Consider the following 15,425-nt stretch of genomic DNA (forward strand, 5'->3'; position numbering starts at 1 on the left):
CAGTCTGATTATTCCTCAGTTTCTCACAAGGCCTTTGTAAATCACTGGGGGTTTAACTCTTGGCACGGTAAGGCTAGGACATTCTGGAATGAAACTAACATCTTCTGCTACCTACAACAAGATCGACCTCTTTCTTCAAATCGATCGATATTCTCTACTCTTTTTAACCGGTGGATCCATGCGGTAGAGGGCTACAAATCAGGGGAAAGTGCATTTGTCCATCTCATCACAAACTCTGGGATGAAATCGGGTTTCCCGTCTCACATTTGATCAAAAATGGTGGCTTCGGATTTTCCGTATCTAAAACGCGGCCCTGCCCGTCTTTACATTTTGTTGGCTAAATTAAAACGTCCAAACCTATCAAACATGCAAACTGTAGGTGAAGCAGGAAGTGGGCCAGTCGCCCAAACACTTGAGAAAAGAGCTTATGAGACGCTTAAAGGAGGACCTGTCGCTGGTTAAAAGCGCAGAGGTAAACCCACTCACCACAACTCTCCTTCTCCTTCTCTTCCCCTTTCTCCTCCTCCCTCCATCTACTCCATTCGTCCATCATAACCAATTTTTTTCCCATTGCATTCCCGCTCTGGTCACCTGTGCTCCATAACATCGGAGGAAGAAGACTTTAATCATCAAGAATAAAGTCAAGACTTATTCATACTCCAATATAAAGCTTCTTTCATTCTTCTTTTTGTTTTATTCATGTATTTATTTCTAACTTCATCTCTTTTATTCCCTCACTTCCCTAGTCTTTCTTTATCTCCCCCTCCTTCTCTTTAATTGAAGGCAGCATGCCACTAGGAATGAGCTCGCGGCCCAGCCTTTAGGCTTGGTTTCAGAGAACCTCAGTATAATAGGAAATAACAACTCATTCATTCCATCAATCCATCATCATGGTCTCCTTGTAGGGCGCCACCCTGCTTCTACTCACCAATACTCCCATAGTAACAGGCCAGTGTGTAGACCAGTTGTTATTAGTTATTAGGGGTGGGGGGTGGGGTTTGTTGTGTAGCTTTATTGTCAGTTAGGTGTGTGTGCGTGTGTGTGTGTGTGTGTGTGTGTGTGTGTGCAGGTAGGCTGAGATCCTGTGTTTGTGTGTACGCTCACAGACGGGCTCATGTGTGCGTGCGTGCGCAGGTGGGCTCCTGTGAGTTTGTGTGTGTGTGTGTGCGTGCACAGGTGGGCTCCAGTGGGGAGGTGTGTGTGTGCTACCCTGCTGAGGGTCAGTGCGCTGTGTGTGTCTTCCCCCTCCGCAGGCAGTGGCCCAGGTTATGATTCAGTCTTTTCAGTTGTCCTCTTGCGCACTCTTCAACGCTCAGATGCAGGATGTAAGTCACCCCCTCCCTCCCCTCACTCCCTCTCCCTCCCCCCTTTCCTCTCTCGCCGCCTCATTCCATACTTAAATGTGCTCAGTTTCCTCAGGTCAGAGGTCAAGGGGGACACATGTAAGCATGGGCGTGGTGTTGTCAGGTTTTGTTTTGCAGTGTCCTCGTCGCTACAGTGTCTCTCTCTCTCGTTCTCTCTTTCTATCTCTCACTTACTCTCTCCCAACTCGCTCTCTCTCTGTTCTCTCCCTGTATCGCTCGACCACCAGATCATCAGCCGTGCTGTTATATATGTACAGTATGTGTTAGTGTATACACGGTGTTGTCCTTGGACAGTAGAGTAGGTAGATGTTCAGGTGACACAGGGACCATATCCATTTCCCCCCCCCCCACATTGATGGAATTAGTTATGGACCTTGTCATATAATTCCTGTGGCGTCCTCTCCATAAAGAAAATGACTCCGTTCCCTAAGAACATAGTGGATTCCTAATTGCCCTTCTACACACAACACCACTGTGTGGAGTACAATCCTGAGTAAATCCACTGACGATATTTGTATCCACAAACATCACAAACCTATTTCCTTTATGATGGTGGTAAATCAATGAATCTACCCTTCAGGTTGCACTACAATAATTGTAATATTTCATGATCAAACATCATTCATAAATGCAATGCTTTTAGTTGAGCTTCTACTTTGTATCGAATTTTTCTCACTAATGGCAATTATCGAAAGGCCAGATCATTTGAACACTTTTTAGATGTGTTATTATCTATAAATCTCAGCTCTTTAAACTCTCTGTGTCTCTTCTCCATTATGGATCCATTTTATCTCCCCCATGACCCCGCTATTTCTCTTCTTCTCTGGTTCCAATGAAGTGATGCTGTTATATTTCTGTAGTGCAGTGCTCTGTTCAGTTTTGTGACTCCAACTCAAAAGATTGTGGTTGCTATGACACCTGCCCACGGCTACCATTTAGAACCCATTCATAGACCGTTTGCGTGATGCACCGTGTGTGTGTGTGTGTGTGTGTGTGTGTGTGTGTGTGTGTGTGTGTGTGTGTGTGTGTGTGTGTGTGTGTGTGTGTGTGTGTGTGTGTGTGTGTGTGTGTGTGTGTGTGTGTGTGTGTGTGTGTGTGGTGTATCACGCAAACCGACATAAGAAATATATATTGTTGTAATGTCCACATTTTTCCATGTAAGATGTCTGAGTTTCTTTAAAAGCGATAGAAATGTATTAATTGTATTTGTGTAAAATGTTTTCGCTTTATCTGTCTGTTCCAATGCCTGTCTTGTTGAGTTTAACTTCATTATTCCTTGAGTCCATCTTCTCTCTCCGTCTATCTCTCTCTTTGAAATAATATGAAATAATGTTGGAACTCCTTTCATTCCCTCACCACACCTCTCTCTGATCAGACTCTTTAGATAATTCTGTCACTTCTTCGTCCTTTAGCTCTGGCTGTTGTAACTCCTCTTTTAATGTCTGAAGTGTGTGAATGAAGTATGTTTGAGCATCTCTCAATCCTTGACCTCTTCTGTGTGTACCTCTCTCTGTTTAGTCTTATTCTTGAAAAAGATGGTAGAACTCTTTCAACCTTGTGTTCCTTAACTCCCTCTTCTCTCTGTCTGGAGCTGTCTGTTGTAGCTCCCTTTTATAAAGTTGTGAAAGTATGTTTGGAGCGTCTTCTTACCTTCCGTTCTCTCTCCATCTGGACATACCGATGTCTTGGCGTTCCTCTGTTTGAAATTGTTTGTTTGAAAACCTTTCGTACCTTCACCTCCTCTTCTTCTCCCTCTCTGTCCGTCTGTCTCTCTGGAACAAGATGGCCCTTGTTTCATTTTGCTCTCCGTCTATACCTTTTCTGTTGTCTCCTCTTTTTGAATTGCCCTGTTTTTGAGCTCCCCTTCGTTCCTTCACTACCTCTCCTCTCCTCTCACTCCCCGTGGCTCCTGCAGGAGCAGGAGTTCCTCCAGAAGCAGCAGCAGGAGTTGGACGGAGCGCTGAAGAAGATCATCCAGCAGCACAAGATGGAGATCGCCACCATCGAGCGAGACTGCCTCAACCACAAGCAGCAGCTCATGAGAGGTACAGGAAGGAAGTACTCCCACCCCCGACCCTCACCCCCAACCAAATCTGTGCAGAAGGATGTGACAGTGATGACCTCCTTTAACGACCAATGCTTTTATTCGCCCTGGAAGTGGGGCCACACACCATCGAGTGCAGATTAGATATAGGAATCAGCACGCAAGGTTGATCGAAGCTGGCAGGCAATCTTTTTATAGTAGAAAGAAAAGTTGCGACAGTGCATTCTGACTCGCAACACTAGACGATTAAGGAAAACGTTGAGTGCTTTACTGCAGCTGTGGTCGAGAAGGATGTTTGGCTCCAAGACAAACGGCTCTGGGTTCAATCTCCAAAGTCTGCAGTCAATCCTTGAGTAAGACGCCCCTAACCCCCCTACCTGCTCCTTAATCACATGCGTTGAATTCAATGCAAGTCCTGTCATATTAAAGCGTCTGCTGAATCATTGAGTAGTAAATAGTGTGCGACATGGTGACTGTTGGGGAGAGCTGAGATGATTGTGTATTTACTTTGGGACCCAGAGGCTGTCGAGTGTATCAGAGATGCCTACTATGGAGACATGGAGACTGTGATGAGAGGAGTGTATCAGAGAGCTTACTATGTGACATGGAGCCGAGTCAGAAACCTGAGAGGGTGCTTGTGGGTAGACGTGGGTCTGCCCACAGGCTGATGTCACTGTCTGTCTACTCATCATCAGAGTAGACTCAAGTGTCAGAGTGGTGGTGTAGTCTAGTGGCTATGGGTGGTAGAACATCCGGTTCTAGGTTTTAATCACCCAAGTCTACTTGTAGGCATGGATAGTCACTGGGGTAAAAACATCTGCTAAATGACTTTATAGTACTTATTCCTTAAATTCTTATGTTAAAGTTAGGGTAGGCAATTTGGAGGAACCCGCCTGAATAAACTAGATTTTAAAAGTATCCAACCGAAAAAAAAGACCACCCCCACTCTTCAGGCCTCCCCGGATGCCGCTCCCCCAAAACACGACCCTAGCTCGCTAGCTTTAGTCATGGTTCTGCCTAGCCTTGTGGAATACTTTAGTCATGCACAATGATTATATGGGCAGAGTAGGTGCAGGTAGAAGGTAGATGGACTGACGGGTTAGTCATCCATTTATTGAACTTGGTATGAATGAAATAATTGGGACAGGCTAATTACAGGCCTGTTACAGCAACAGATACCTTATTCTTCCCGTTTAAGGTCAGAGCATTTGATTTATTGATTGGCATCGGGACGTAAAGAGGATTTCAACAATATGAAACTATGACTGAAGACGCTTGTTAAATAAATGTCCTACCCTCGCTTTAATTGATGACACAATGACTAAATTGTGAGCACAAATGTCCTTCTGGATCTCTATGCTATCACCCCAGAAGTGGCGTGTTTATTGGCTACATTCTGTATGTGTGCCTGTTTTCTGACCTCTTCTTCTTCTTCTCCTGCAGCTCGGGAGGCGGCCATGTGGGAGCTGGAAGAGCGGCAACTCCAGGAGAAACACCAGCAGCTCAAGCAGCAGCTGAAGGACCAGTACTTCATGCAGAGACACCAGCTGCTGAGGCGACACGAGAAGGTCAGCAGGCAACAAGATGCACTCATGTTTATTCGCCGTTTCCCTTTCTCACATCCCGGTTATAAATGGGTGACTGTGTATGTGAAAAAAATTATCTCTTGAATCCTGAAACTTGATACGGTAGGAAGATGTCTAATGAAATGATGCAATTTTGTGATTTTTGGCACTTCAGGGTGTGATTATTTCAACAGGATCCGTACATGTTGTCTCTGTTGCTATCCAAGACCTGGTCGAGATACCTTTACTGTATTTATTCTATTGTTAGAGATTTGAGTCATGGAAAATGCATACATTTTTAATTAAATGTTTGTCTGCACAATTTTTTCTTATTTTCCAATTGTATACTTTTATTTCATATGTTTTCTGAATGATAGTCCTTTACCCTCTTTTAAAGTTTGCCCTTTAAATGTTAATCAAAGAGGACGTGCAATGCTTGGCTATTTTCTTATGCAAGAGTATGTAAGTATATGGAGTCTGCCACATCCACTCCCTCCCTGATTTATTTTGAGATGTTGGACCGTTGTCATCAATTGCTAGCTGGTGCTAAACTCAACCTGGATTCCCCATTCAGCCCCCGCCTCCCACCGGCACCCAGCTAGCGTTTTTAACCCAGAGGGCCTCTGCGTTTTAAGGCCCTGTACCGTGTCTGAAGGGTACCACATCAACCAACCCAACCTTGCTGCTTCCTTCCTCTGGTGTCTCTCACAGGAGATGGAGCACATCCCGGTTATAATTGGGTTACTGTGTATGTGACAACGTAAACCCCTGAATCTTGCAACTTGATATGGTAGATCAATGTCTTATTGATTTGATGGAACCTGATGCCATTTTTGTGATTTTTGGCACCTCAGGTTATTATTATTTCATCGTAATTCGAACAGCTTACATGTTGTCTCTGCTGCTATCCAAGACCTGGTTTCGATTCCTTTACTGTATTTATTCTAGATTCCAGTCAGGGAAAAGTGATTTTTTTTTTTTATTTAAATGTAAAGTATGACTATTTTTTCTTATTTTCCAATCATATACTTTTATTTCATATGTTTTCTGATTGATAGTCCTTTACTCTCTTTTAAAGATTGTTCTTTATATGTTATCTAAGAGGACGTGCAATGCTCTGCTATTTTCTTGTATAAGAGTTATTTTATTAAAGTGTGAAAATATTGGAGTCTGCCACATCCACTCCCTCCTCGGTAAAAAAAAATGGATGAGATGTTGGACCGTCATCAAATGCTAGCTGGTGCTAAACTCAACCTGGATTCCCCATTCAGCCCCCACACCCAGCTAGCATTTTCAACCAGGATGGCCGCTGCGTGAATAAGGCCCTTTAACATGTCTGAAGGGCACCGCATCAACCAACCCAACCTTGCTGCGTCCTTCCCATGTGTCTCTCACAGGAGATGGAGCAGATGCTTCGCTACAACCAGCGGCTGATCGAGGAGATGAAGAACCGGCAGACGCAGGAGCGCGGCCGCCTGCCCAAGATCCAGCGCAGCGAGGCCAAGACGCGCATGGCCATGTTCAAGAAGAGCCTGCGCATCACGGCCAGCGCCGGGCCCCCGGAGCAGGAGCGAGAGCGCATCAAACAGGTGAGGCCCTTTGTTAGGGGAGCCGCCCTCCCACGCCCACAGTGTGGACCGCCTTGGGGTTTTCTGAGCTGTTGGTACATTGCAGTAGGGCTGGGCGATTAATCGAATTTTGATTGCGATTTCGATTTAAGCGTCAAACGATCACAAAACTATCAATCGAGTTGGAACGTTTTTTTTTCTTTTCTTTTTTTATGTGTACATTATTTTCGTGTATTTTCTTAAGGCGAAATTTAAAGTTCTCAGTTACAAAGTGTTTTTGGAGAGATGCTGAATATTGCATCATGTTTTCAAACTCACAAATGATCGTTGATTATTCGGGATTTCAATATTAACCAAAATAATCGTGATAAGATTTTTTGCCATAATCAAGCAGCCCTTCTTAGCAGTAGTGTGTTTACCTAGAGCTGGTGTGGCCACGGCCGGTAACAGCTATTCTAGCTCGCTAAGTTAGCTCTAGCCCTGAGCTCAGCACTTCTCTTCTTCCAGTTTGCGGCTCAGGAGGAGAAGAGGCAGAAGAGCGAGAAGATGAACCAGCACCAGAAACACGAGAACCAGATGAGGGACCTCCAATTGCAGTGTGACTGCAACATCAGGGAGCTGCAGCAGCTACAGGTCAGCCTGCCGCACGCACGCACGCACGCACGCACGCACGCACGCACGCACGCACGCACGCACGCACGCACGCACGCACGCACGCACGCACGCACGCACGCACGCACGCACAGGGTTGACCGCAGTCGCGTTGTCTCCAACCCTTCTGCGAGATGGTGGAAACCATGGATGTGGTACATACCTGAAGCCTGTGTGTGCGTGCGCAGGTCAAGCATGGTTCTCTCTTAAACTGGCCCTGCGTCTAAACCGGTTAGGACGGTTGTGAGGGTGAACATATCATTTTTTTAATCTAGATACAATCTAAATTCATAAACGCTTGTATAATCTTGATATTTCCAGGGCTGTTCCCGACTCCAAGTTGCCTCGGATTTGACAGTTCAATCGATTTCTTTGTGTTTTGTTGTGTAAACCTATTTTCTGTCTTACATTACGGTTGCATACAAAACAAGACTGAGCTAAGCTAACATGCAGAGCTCCAACAGATCTTTTGACAATAACGGTCCAGATGGTTGGGTCGCCGTTGCAGCACAAGCTTGTTTATTATGTGTTTGTCTCGTTGGATCTCGCATGAAACAAGCCCACGTATCCTCACGAGGCATTGTTCTCCTGTCATCATTATTGCTTCTTTTCCATGAGTCACATGTTATGGGATCCTGCATCTAAGCCTTGCCATAACGTTTTTTGTGAATTATTATAATGCACAGACAAAATAACTGTGTGTGTGTGTGTGTGTGTGTGTGTGCGTTTGGATAACTAGATATAGACATTTAGCTAGATCTTTGTATAAAGGAGGATTAAAGGAGACGTAAACATGTGGTTTTGTGACGTCTCTCTGCCAGAACGAGAAGTGTCACCTGCTGATCGAGCACGAGACCCAGAAGCTGAAGGAGCTGGACGAGGAGCACGTCCAGGAGATCAGGGAGTGGCGGGAGAGGCTGAGGCCCAGGAAGAAGGTACTGTAGTAGAGGGCGACTCCATCACTCCAGTCAGTGGCTTTCTAGAACTACAAATGTAGTTCACCGCACCATATTGTTTCTAGTGCAATATTTCAATCCTCCCTACTGTATTTTATCCAGTGGATATGAGTTCCATTATAAAATATTGTATGGCAAGCCAGGTAGCAATGTCTAATCACCAACGCCCTTATTCTGTCCCATGCATCGCCCATGCATAAAGTGTAACGTATTCCTCAGACAATATTTATCTTCAGTATAAAAGTTTCGATCCAGAACAGAGGTTGTCTCTAATTAATTACTGCAACAAAGAAATAGGCTCCAAATCACCAAAGTTCCTGCAACATGATGTTATCTATCCACCAACTAATGGCCTCTTTGTCTCGTTTCTGCTGCCCCCTGCAGGCACTGGAAGAGGAGTTCACCCGCAAGCTGCAAGAGCAGGAGGTGTTCTTCAGGATGAGCGGAGAGTCTGAATGCCTTAACCCCTCCACCCAGAGCCGGGTTTCCAAGTTCTACCCCATCCCCAACATGCATAACTCTGGCTCATAGTCCACGAGACAAACGGCATGTCTAGCTACTCAACCACTGTGGCTGTGCTCACAGGCTCCTTCTAGTGGTGCCGGACCCCATTTTATTATTTTCTGACCGTTACTGATGAAATGGTATGTGATTACTACACTGCACTCTTTAATTTTTTTTCTCCACCATTTGCAATTGTGACATGCCTGACCACACAGACTTTCACACACATACACACGTATAAACACACACACACACATTACAACACACACGTGCACATATTCAATCACACGCACACACACATTGTGCCACTGGTTTCCTGGCATTGGGAAATGTTGTACAAAGGACAATCCTTGCTTTCTGATAGCTTGATGGAAGAAGACAAATCGCATTGTTCTAATGATTTGTAAGCACAGCCTCTTATTGTATTGATAATCTTCAGTGCCTGATAAGTTACAAACTATTATTTAGGTTTTGTTTAGGCTCTTCCCCTCTCAAGGTTACATGCTGAATGTCTGGCAGGTCTTGCAGTGCCTACCGTGTATGTAAATGTTGATTTACAACAAACATCTCCATATGTAGGGATAATGTATCATGCCTTATTCCAACCGTATGTGGCCTGGGAAAGGGAAGCTTGGGCACCCACGACCCAACCCTGGATAAGCGGTTTGAAGATGAGGATGAAGCCTTATTCCAACCGTATGTTTCTTTCAATCTGGGAATCCACTGTTCTGGTGTTGGGGGGGGGGGGGGGGGGGGGGGGCAGGGGCGAATCCACTAGTGAAGCAGAGGAAGTGATAATCCAGACTTTTTTATTTTTTCACATACTATTTATTTGGTGTGCTGCGTTTAGGAAATATCATGTTGGTTGTTAGTTGGTCTGTGAAGGGGAGGGCCGTTGATGTTGTCTTGGGAAAGGCACGCCAGAGTTCTGTGTTATGTGGGAGGTAGTGTGTGCTCCAGCGTTGTCTGACGTGTGCATGTGGAGGCCAGTGTGGTGCTGTGGTAATGTGCGTACATTGAGGAACATTCCACCCACAAACCCCCCCCAGTAATGATGTTTCGCTGTGTTAAAGCGAGGGTAGGCAATTGTGTTTTTGGGCTTAGTTCACATCTCTGCATCCCGCCAGCATTCAATAAATCAAATGCTCTGACAAAAAAAAATTAAAAGATATGATATCTGTGATTGTCACGGGACTATATTACTTGCATTTGGCCGGAATGAAATGATTGGATGGCCGACCTGTCTGTCTACTTACCTTCCCGGCTACGGGCTCTCTGTGCATGATAGGCAGACCTATCGCTAAAGCTAGCATGTCTTGTGTGTTGTGAGTGGCTTTGAAGGGAGGGGTCTTTTGTTGTTGGATACTTTCAAAATCTAGCTTACGCTGGATGTTTTCTCCAAATTGCCTGCCCTATCTTTAAATAGGGGCTTTGTTTTACCAAAAAGGCCAATTTAATGCATACTTAATTTTTGCTAACCCACATATTGCATATCATAATCACCATATTTGTATTCTGGAGTTATCAGGTACAAGTTAGACATTCTTGCAAAGTTCTGTACTTTGAGATTGTTTCACATTTGGGGTGCAAAACAACCTTATACTGAAGGATTGTAAAGCTGTTTATTTGCACTGTTGACTAGCCTTGAGCTAAAAGAATATGCAATGCTGTCGTATGTACGCAGTATATATATATATATATATAATTTTATTTTTTGGACGCTAACTGCCCAAAAAGCTTTGCCCTTCTCCCCCCCCCCCCTTCCGAAGCCATTTCTAGCTCCAAACCTCATCAGCCGTCCCTGTGTACTGCGTTTTGTGAAGCTGGCAATGTCAACGTCAGCATTATGTTGTCTCTGTACCGTCTGTGTATGTGTGTATCAGGTCCAGAGTGTGTGTCAACTCTGTAATTTTTAAGTGACCACTAAATGCCTCCAAACAAAGATCCCGGCAGAAATGTTATTATAGTTTTATTTTATTTTTGTTTTATACACAGTGCACACCTTAAGTATGCCAGGCTCTTAAGAATACTGAAAACGACTGCTAGAATGCCGTTTGTTTTATTGGTTTATTAGAAATGTTTTTTGAATGCTGGACTTTTATTGGGAAACACTCCATCGCCTTCATATATTTCAGAAGCAAATCTTTTATTTTATTATGTGTGTGGAACCGTTTTGATGATTTGATGGTGTTCCTTCCTACCGCTGAATAATCGGAATGCTTTTTTTGAAGGTCTGATCAAATGTATTTAAGGGGTCTTTATAAATGGACATTTTGTTGTAAATAAAATATCGACCGGATCTTGTAAATATTTATCTATGAACACTTTCCTCTCATGAAAAAGTATTTTACACAATATCAATTATATATCACGACTCACAATTCCAAAAATAGATTTATTTAAGTGTCTTAGAAATTGGATCATGTTTGCAAATGTTACCAAAACACCATAATCCTTTCAAAATATAACCTGGGAAAAATTGCTTCCATATTTAATTTTTTTTATAACTTAGAACTGTTTTCCTGTCACTTAAATACAATTTCATCTCTCATACAAAAAATATACATTCCAATCAGTAATGATAAGGCCCTAGCATTGCAAGTATCTTCTGAAGTGTGAATTATTTTTACCATTTTTTTAAACTGACAAAAAATCATGATTTAAAAACAACATCTAAAACTAGATGGAGGGGGAGGATTTACTGGCTAACAACACTTTGCTGGAATGCTAGTTATATAGCGCTGATATGGACCTTCGCGTTCATCTTCAAACGGGAAGGGAATTGTGTTTTCTTTGGTAGCAGCTTTCCTGAAACTGCTACCATTAAAAACTACTAGCCCTTCTCGTGATTGCAACCAATACAAATGCATGGCATGCATTCAACTTACAAGGGGATAGTTGATCGGTGTTAATTTCCTTCACGGATACCTGAAGCCACCCTTATTCCTCTGAGGCCAAAATAAAGCACATTTTAAACCCAGCTTTACACCAGGAATGCTTTGCTTTCTCCTACTGTATGTAACAAAGTGCTTTGCCTTCAAGGGAATAGGAGGCTTGGACATTTTGCTTGGTTTAATGTTATGTCTGGAAATATTCCTAACTATCTTGAATAAAAAATGTTGTAGTTCTTTTTAAGTATTATGGACACCCAAGGTTAAAACATACACATCTTATAAACGAAATACTGAATTGAGCCTTAACTAAAAAATAAAATCGTCAACACAGGAAGAAAGACTAACGTAGTGCAAAATATCATATGCTTATTATTGCCTGAAGAACTACGGTTATCTGCAAAAAACAATCCCTACTCAAAGCCTTATCACCAGATAAAAAAGTGAAAATACAACAAACGTAACACTAAAAATACTTTTATAAAAATGACCTGGACCTTAAAGAACACAGACCTTAAAAGCACCTGCAACACTGCCTAAATTCAAGCCATTTGATATAAACTGCTTTTTTTTTTTCTCTATGCCATAGCAATCTATTCTCTGTATCTCACCACTGGACTTCACTACACAAGGCAAGCGGAGGAAGCCTAGCATGAGCCACTGGTACTGTATGTCCTGTGTGTATAATTGTGTAAAGACGCATGTGTAAATATCATATCCCTATGAGATGCTAGACTCCAGTGGACCGGCGCCGGCGCTGTCGACGAACCTCCCGGGCTTCATCTGGGGAGGAGTGGAGAACGTCAGTTCAGTTGCTGGGTATGTATTTTTTTTTTCAAATTGTATTAATGGTTGGATTTAGCATCAAGCTAAAGAATTAGCCAACTGCTCTGTCTGGGTTGAGATCTTCCGAGGTGAGTACACCCGCACACTGTTGGCATGGTTACCACTCGCACACTCATACACAGTTGCCCTGGTAACCACAGACAGTGGTGTCAGTGACATGAGACGCAGTGCAGGTCTGTTTTATCAGCCCCCACGTGAACAGTTGTGACTGCCCTGTGTGCTCTAGGTCACTACTAGTCAGTGAGCGCACCTGCGTCTCTCTTCTCCACGCGGTGCTGGGTGTGGATGGTGTGGAGCCCTGGTAGTCCCGGGGCCCCTGTCTTCCCGGTCTCTCCTGTGAAAACAAACACACCATCAACCCCTCAGTCTTCCATCCAGTGCTCCAGTTTGACTGGACACAGGACTAGCAACAAGTCGACAGTGGAGCATGAGAGAGGTTATAGAGTCCAGGGCCGAGTCGACAGGGGGGCCAGCCAGGGTGGCACATGGCCCCCCCCCCCCCCCCCCACACAAAAAATGTATTTGCCCCTCGAGCAGTAAGCATTCATAGTTATCTTCCAGTGTACCTTTTTCTCCAGTGGGTCCTGGGTATCCTCTGTCTCCCTTGGGACCAGGTCCCCCCATTGGGCCCGGGACGGTACCGTATGCTGCAGGGGGAACATCAGTCAGAACCCTCATGGTATTTTCACAGTTACTTTTTCTTCGTAAAAAGAGATCGACCGTGAGGTGCTCAGCCGATTTTGTACCCCTGATTTAACACCATTTTATTATCAGTTCAAGGCAACTTTATTTATGTAGCACTTTTCATACACGAGGCAGACTCAAAGTGCTTTACATAGAAAAATCATCAAATTTATGTTAAAAATGCAGAATGTAGAAAGTGCAATGTATTTAAGATTTAGCAGAAAGCTAACGCAAACATACAGTAAAATGAAGTAATTAAACAAAATAAATACGTAAGAATATGATTATATGACTTTGATAAAAAATAAAAAAAGTGTCCTTACTCCTGAAGAAATCCATGAGGTCAGCGGTGACGTTGCCGTAGGCCCCGATCACCCGGCTGTAGCCAATAGGTCCGGGGGGACCGGGTGGCCCAGGAGGCCCTTGGACGGCCCTGACTGTCGTCCTCACGGCCCCCTCCCTGACATAGTCCTGCAGTAGGCCTTGGTCTGTAGAGGCATTGGAGACAGTGAATGATCTGCCCAACACTGCTGGTTTATCTGGATGCTAGGCAGGACTGGCCTGGTCCATCCTCTGATGGCAGACCGGTTGATGTTGGAGGGCCAATAGGGGTCGCTCATCCCTTTGGCCTGGGTAATATAGCCACCCAAATGCCCCAGGATGGAGACCAGGTCTCTGATCTGTCGAAGAGCATTGTCTTTCGGATGAGACGTTAAACCGAGGTCCTGCGGTCGCTAAAGATCCCAACGCAGCGCTTACCCCGGTGTCCCAGACAAATTCCTTAGCCAATACCCGGACCTCTGACCAACATGGCCAGCTCGTCATCCCATGGTCTATAATTTGAGGATTCATCCCTCACCACAGTGTGGGTCGAGCTCTTTCTACTAGACTATTGTTTGGTTGGCTAGTTGTGGGACTAAGGAGTTATGACTCAACCACGCAAAAAGCGATGTAGTGCTTAACCCTCGATGATACTTCTTAACTCTTTAAACTACTACTTGTCGGTTGAATGATTGCGTGTCGTGGAGTGTGATCGGGGAGTTATGAGGGGTTATCACCAGTGAACGATCTACAAACGACTCTCCTGACGTAGTCCGTCACTCTACAACACTCTCGATAAACTCAAATCTACAAGCTAGCAGTTTGACGGTTGAGCGGTTGGTGGGAGGCTGCGTATGTGACAGAAGAGTGACCAGGAGAGGCCTCCTCGTGTCCCGCGACTCACCCCTGATGTAGTCGGACACTCTGGAGGCCACTCTGGAGTAGTCGAGGTTCTCCGCCAGGGTGCTGACGTCGATGGTCACGCGGCCCTCGGAGTCGCGGTTGGAGGCTCCCTGGGAGAAGCTCTGGCTCTGGAGGAAGCCCTGGACCGGCCCCGGGGGCCCGCGTTCTCCCTGGTAGCCCCTGGGGCCCTGCGTGCCCGGGGGCCCCGGTGGGCCCTGGATGGCCCTCCGCACGTTGTCGCCTGGAAGAGGGGATGAAATGGTTGGTAAGAGACGTAGTTCAGCTGGTAGCATGAGACTGTGGGCTGGCCGTGTTGGAAAAGCCTCTGGTGTATAGAATATCATTTTTGTCGGGGTAAGGAAACTGGTAAAAATTATAATCTAAATATGGAAATATAAAACATTTGAAGATAAAATATATGAAGAAGAAAATAGAAAATAATATAGAAATCTTAAATATTGATTTATTAAATCTACTTGTGAAATGTCAACCTATAGTCATCTTTGACTGAGATGCCCTAATACCTACCTTCTCTTCAAATCATACATTTGATAGCATAGCATAGCTTATACAGCACGCTTATTTTCAAAACTAAACCTATTTTGAAGTCTTCACACACAAACGGAGGATTAGACGATGAGCCTCGAGGTCACTGCATCAAGCGGAGTGTGAGAGAGTGTGAAGGACTCACTGCTGAGGTACTCCTGGAGCTCTAGTCGGATGATTTCTCTGGGCTGCTGGGTTCCACTGTAGGTCACTACGCCCGAGGACTGCCCTGGGGGCCCCTGGGGGCCGGGAGGACCGGGAGGCCCCTGGAGCCCTCTGAACCCGGAGCCTGAGAGAGAGAGAGAGGGTGAGTCACATGTATTGGGTCATGCAATCAAAACCAGAATCAAAAATACTTTATTACTGCAATGTTTTAGTTCGTAAACTATTTAATCAATCGGGAGACATTCTTTTTGGGTCTTAACTGGATGTTGCTTTGGATAAAAGCCTCATGTTAATGTTCATGTTAATGAGCAAAATAATTTTGAACTAAATACATACACGGCATCATATGTAACAATCTATACATACATTTATATTTTATCCTTTATTTATTGCTTTAAAATGACTACCATTCCATTT

The 15,425-nt window shown here is 44.5% G+C and overlaps 2 protein-coding genes across 8 annotated transcripts in view; one reads left to right on the forward strand and one right to left on the reverse strand.

The window, feature by feature from the left end:
• Nucleotides 1-10,951, forward strand: part of slka (STE20-like kinase a) — a 28,266-nt gene extending 17,315 nt beyond the window's left edge. For 2 of the 6 annotated variants that reach the window (XM_060073170.1, XM_060073171.1), the window contains exons 13-20: nucleotides 380-472; nucleotides 1,254-1,325; nucleotides 3,280-3,409; nucleotides 4,852-4,976; nucleotides 6,371-6,562; nucleotides 7,049-7,174; nucleotides 8,014-8,127; nucleotides 8,533-10,951. In XM_060073170.1, the coding sequence (XP_059929153.1) occupies nucleotides 380-472; nucleotides 1,254-1,325; nucleotides 3,280-3,409; nucleotides 4,852-4,976; nucleotides 6,371-6,562; nucleotides 7,049-7,174; nucleotides 8,014-8,127; nucleotides 8,533-8,679 (999 nt within the window). In that variant the 3' untranslated portion in view covers nucleotides 8,680-10,951. Of the gene's footprint in view, nucleotides 1-379; nucleotides 473-1,253; nucleotides 1,326-3,279; nucleotides 3,410-4,851; nucleotides 4,977-5,684; nucleotides 5,745-6,370; nucleotides 6,563-7,048; nucleotides 7,175-8,013; nucleotides 8,128-8,532 lie in introns of those variants that run through there. The other 4 variants (XM_060073172.1, XM_060073173.1, XM_060073174.1 and 1 more) reach the window with 4 other exon arrangements.
• Nucleotides 10,952-11,027: 76 nt separating this feature from the next.
• The window catches only part of LOC132473170 (collagen alpha-1(XVII) chain-like), a 30,184-nt gene continuing 25,786 nt past the window's right edge, over nucleotides 11,028-15,425 (reverse strand). For both annotated transcript variants that reach the window (XM_060073169.1, XM_060073168.1), the window contains 6 exons: nucleotides 14,989-15,132; nucleotides 14,299-14,538; nucleotides 13,397-13,561; nucleotides 12,956-13,036; nucleotides 12,640-12,723; nucleotides 11,028-12,326 (listed from right to left, as the gene is read on the reverse strand). In XM_060073169.1, the coding sequence (XP_059929152.1) occupies nucleotides 12,274-12,326; nucleotides 12,640-12,723; nucleotides 12,956-13,036; nucleotides 13,397-13,561; nucleotides 14,299-14,538; nucleotides 14,989-15,132 (767 nt within the window). In that variant the 3' untranslated portion in view covers nucleotides 11,028-12,273. The remainder of the gene's footprint in view (nucleotides 12,327-12,639; nucleotides 12,724-12,955; nucleotides 13,037-13,396; nucleotides 13,562-14,298; nucleotides 14,539-14,988; nucleotides 15,133-15,425) is intronic.

This window comes from Gadus macrocephalus, chromosome 15, assembly GCF_031168955.1.
Source record: "Gadus macrocephalus chromosome 15, ASM3116895v1".
Taxonomy (NCBI): Eukaryota; Metazoa; Chordata; class Actinopteri; order Gadiformes; family Gadidae; genus Gadus; species Gadus macrocephalus.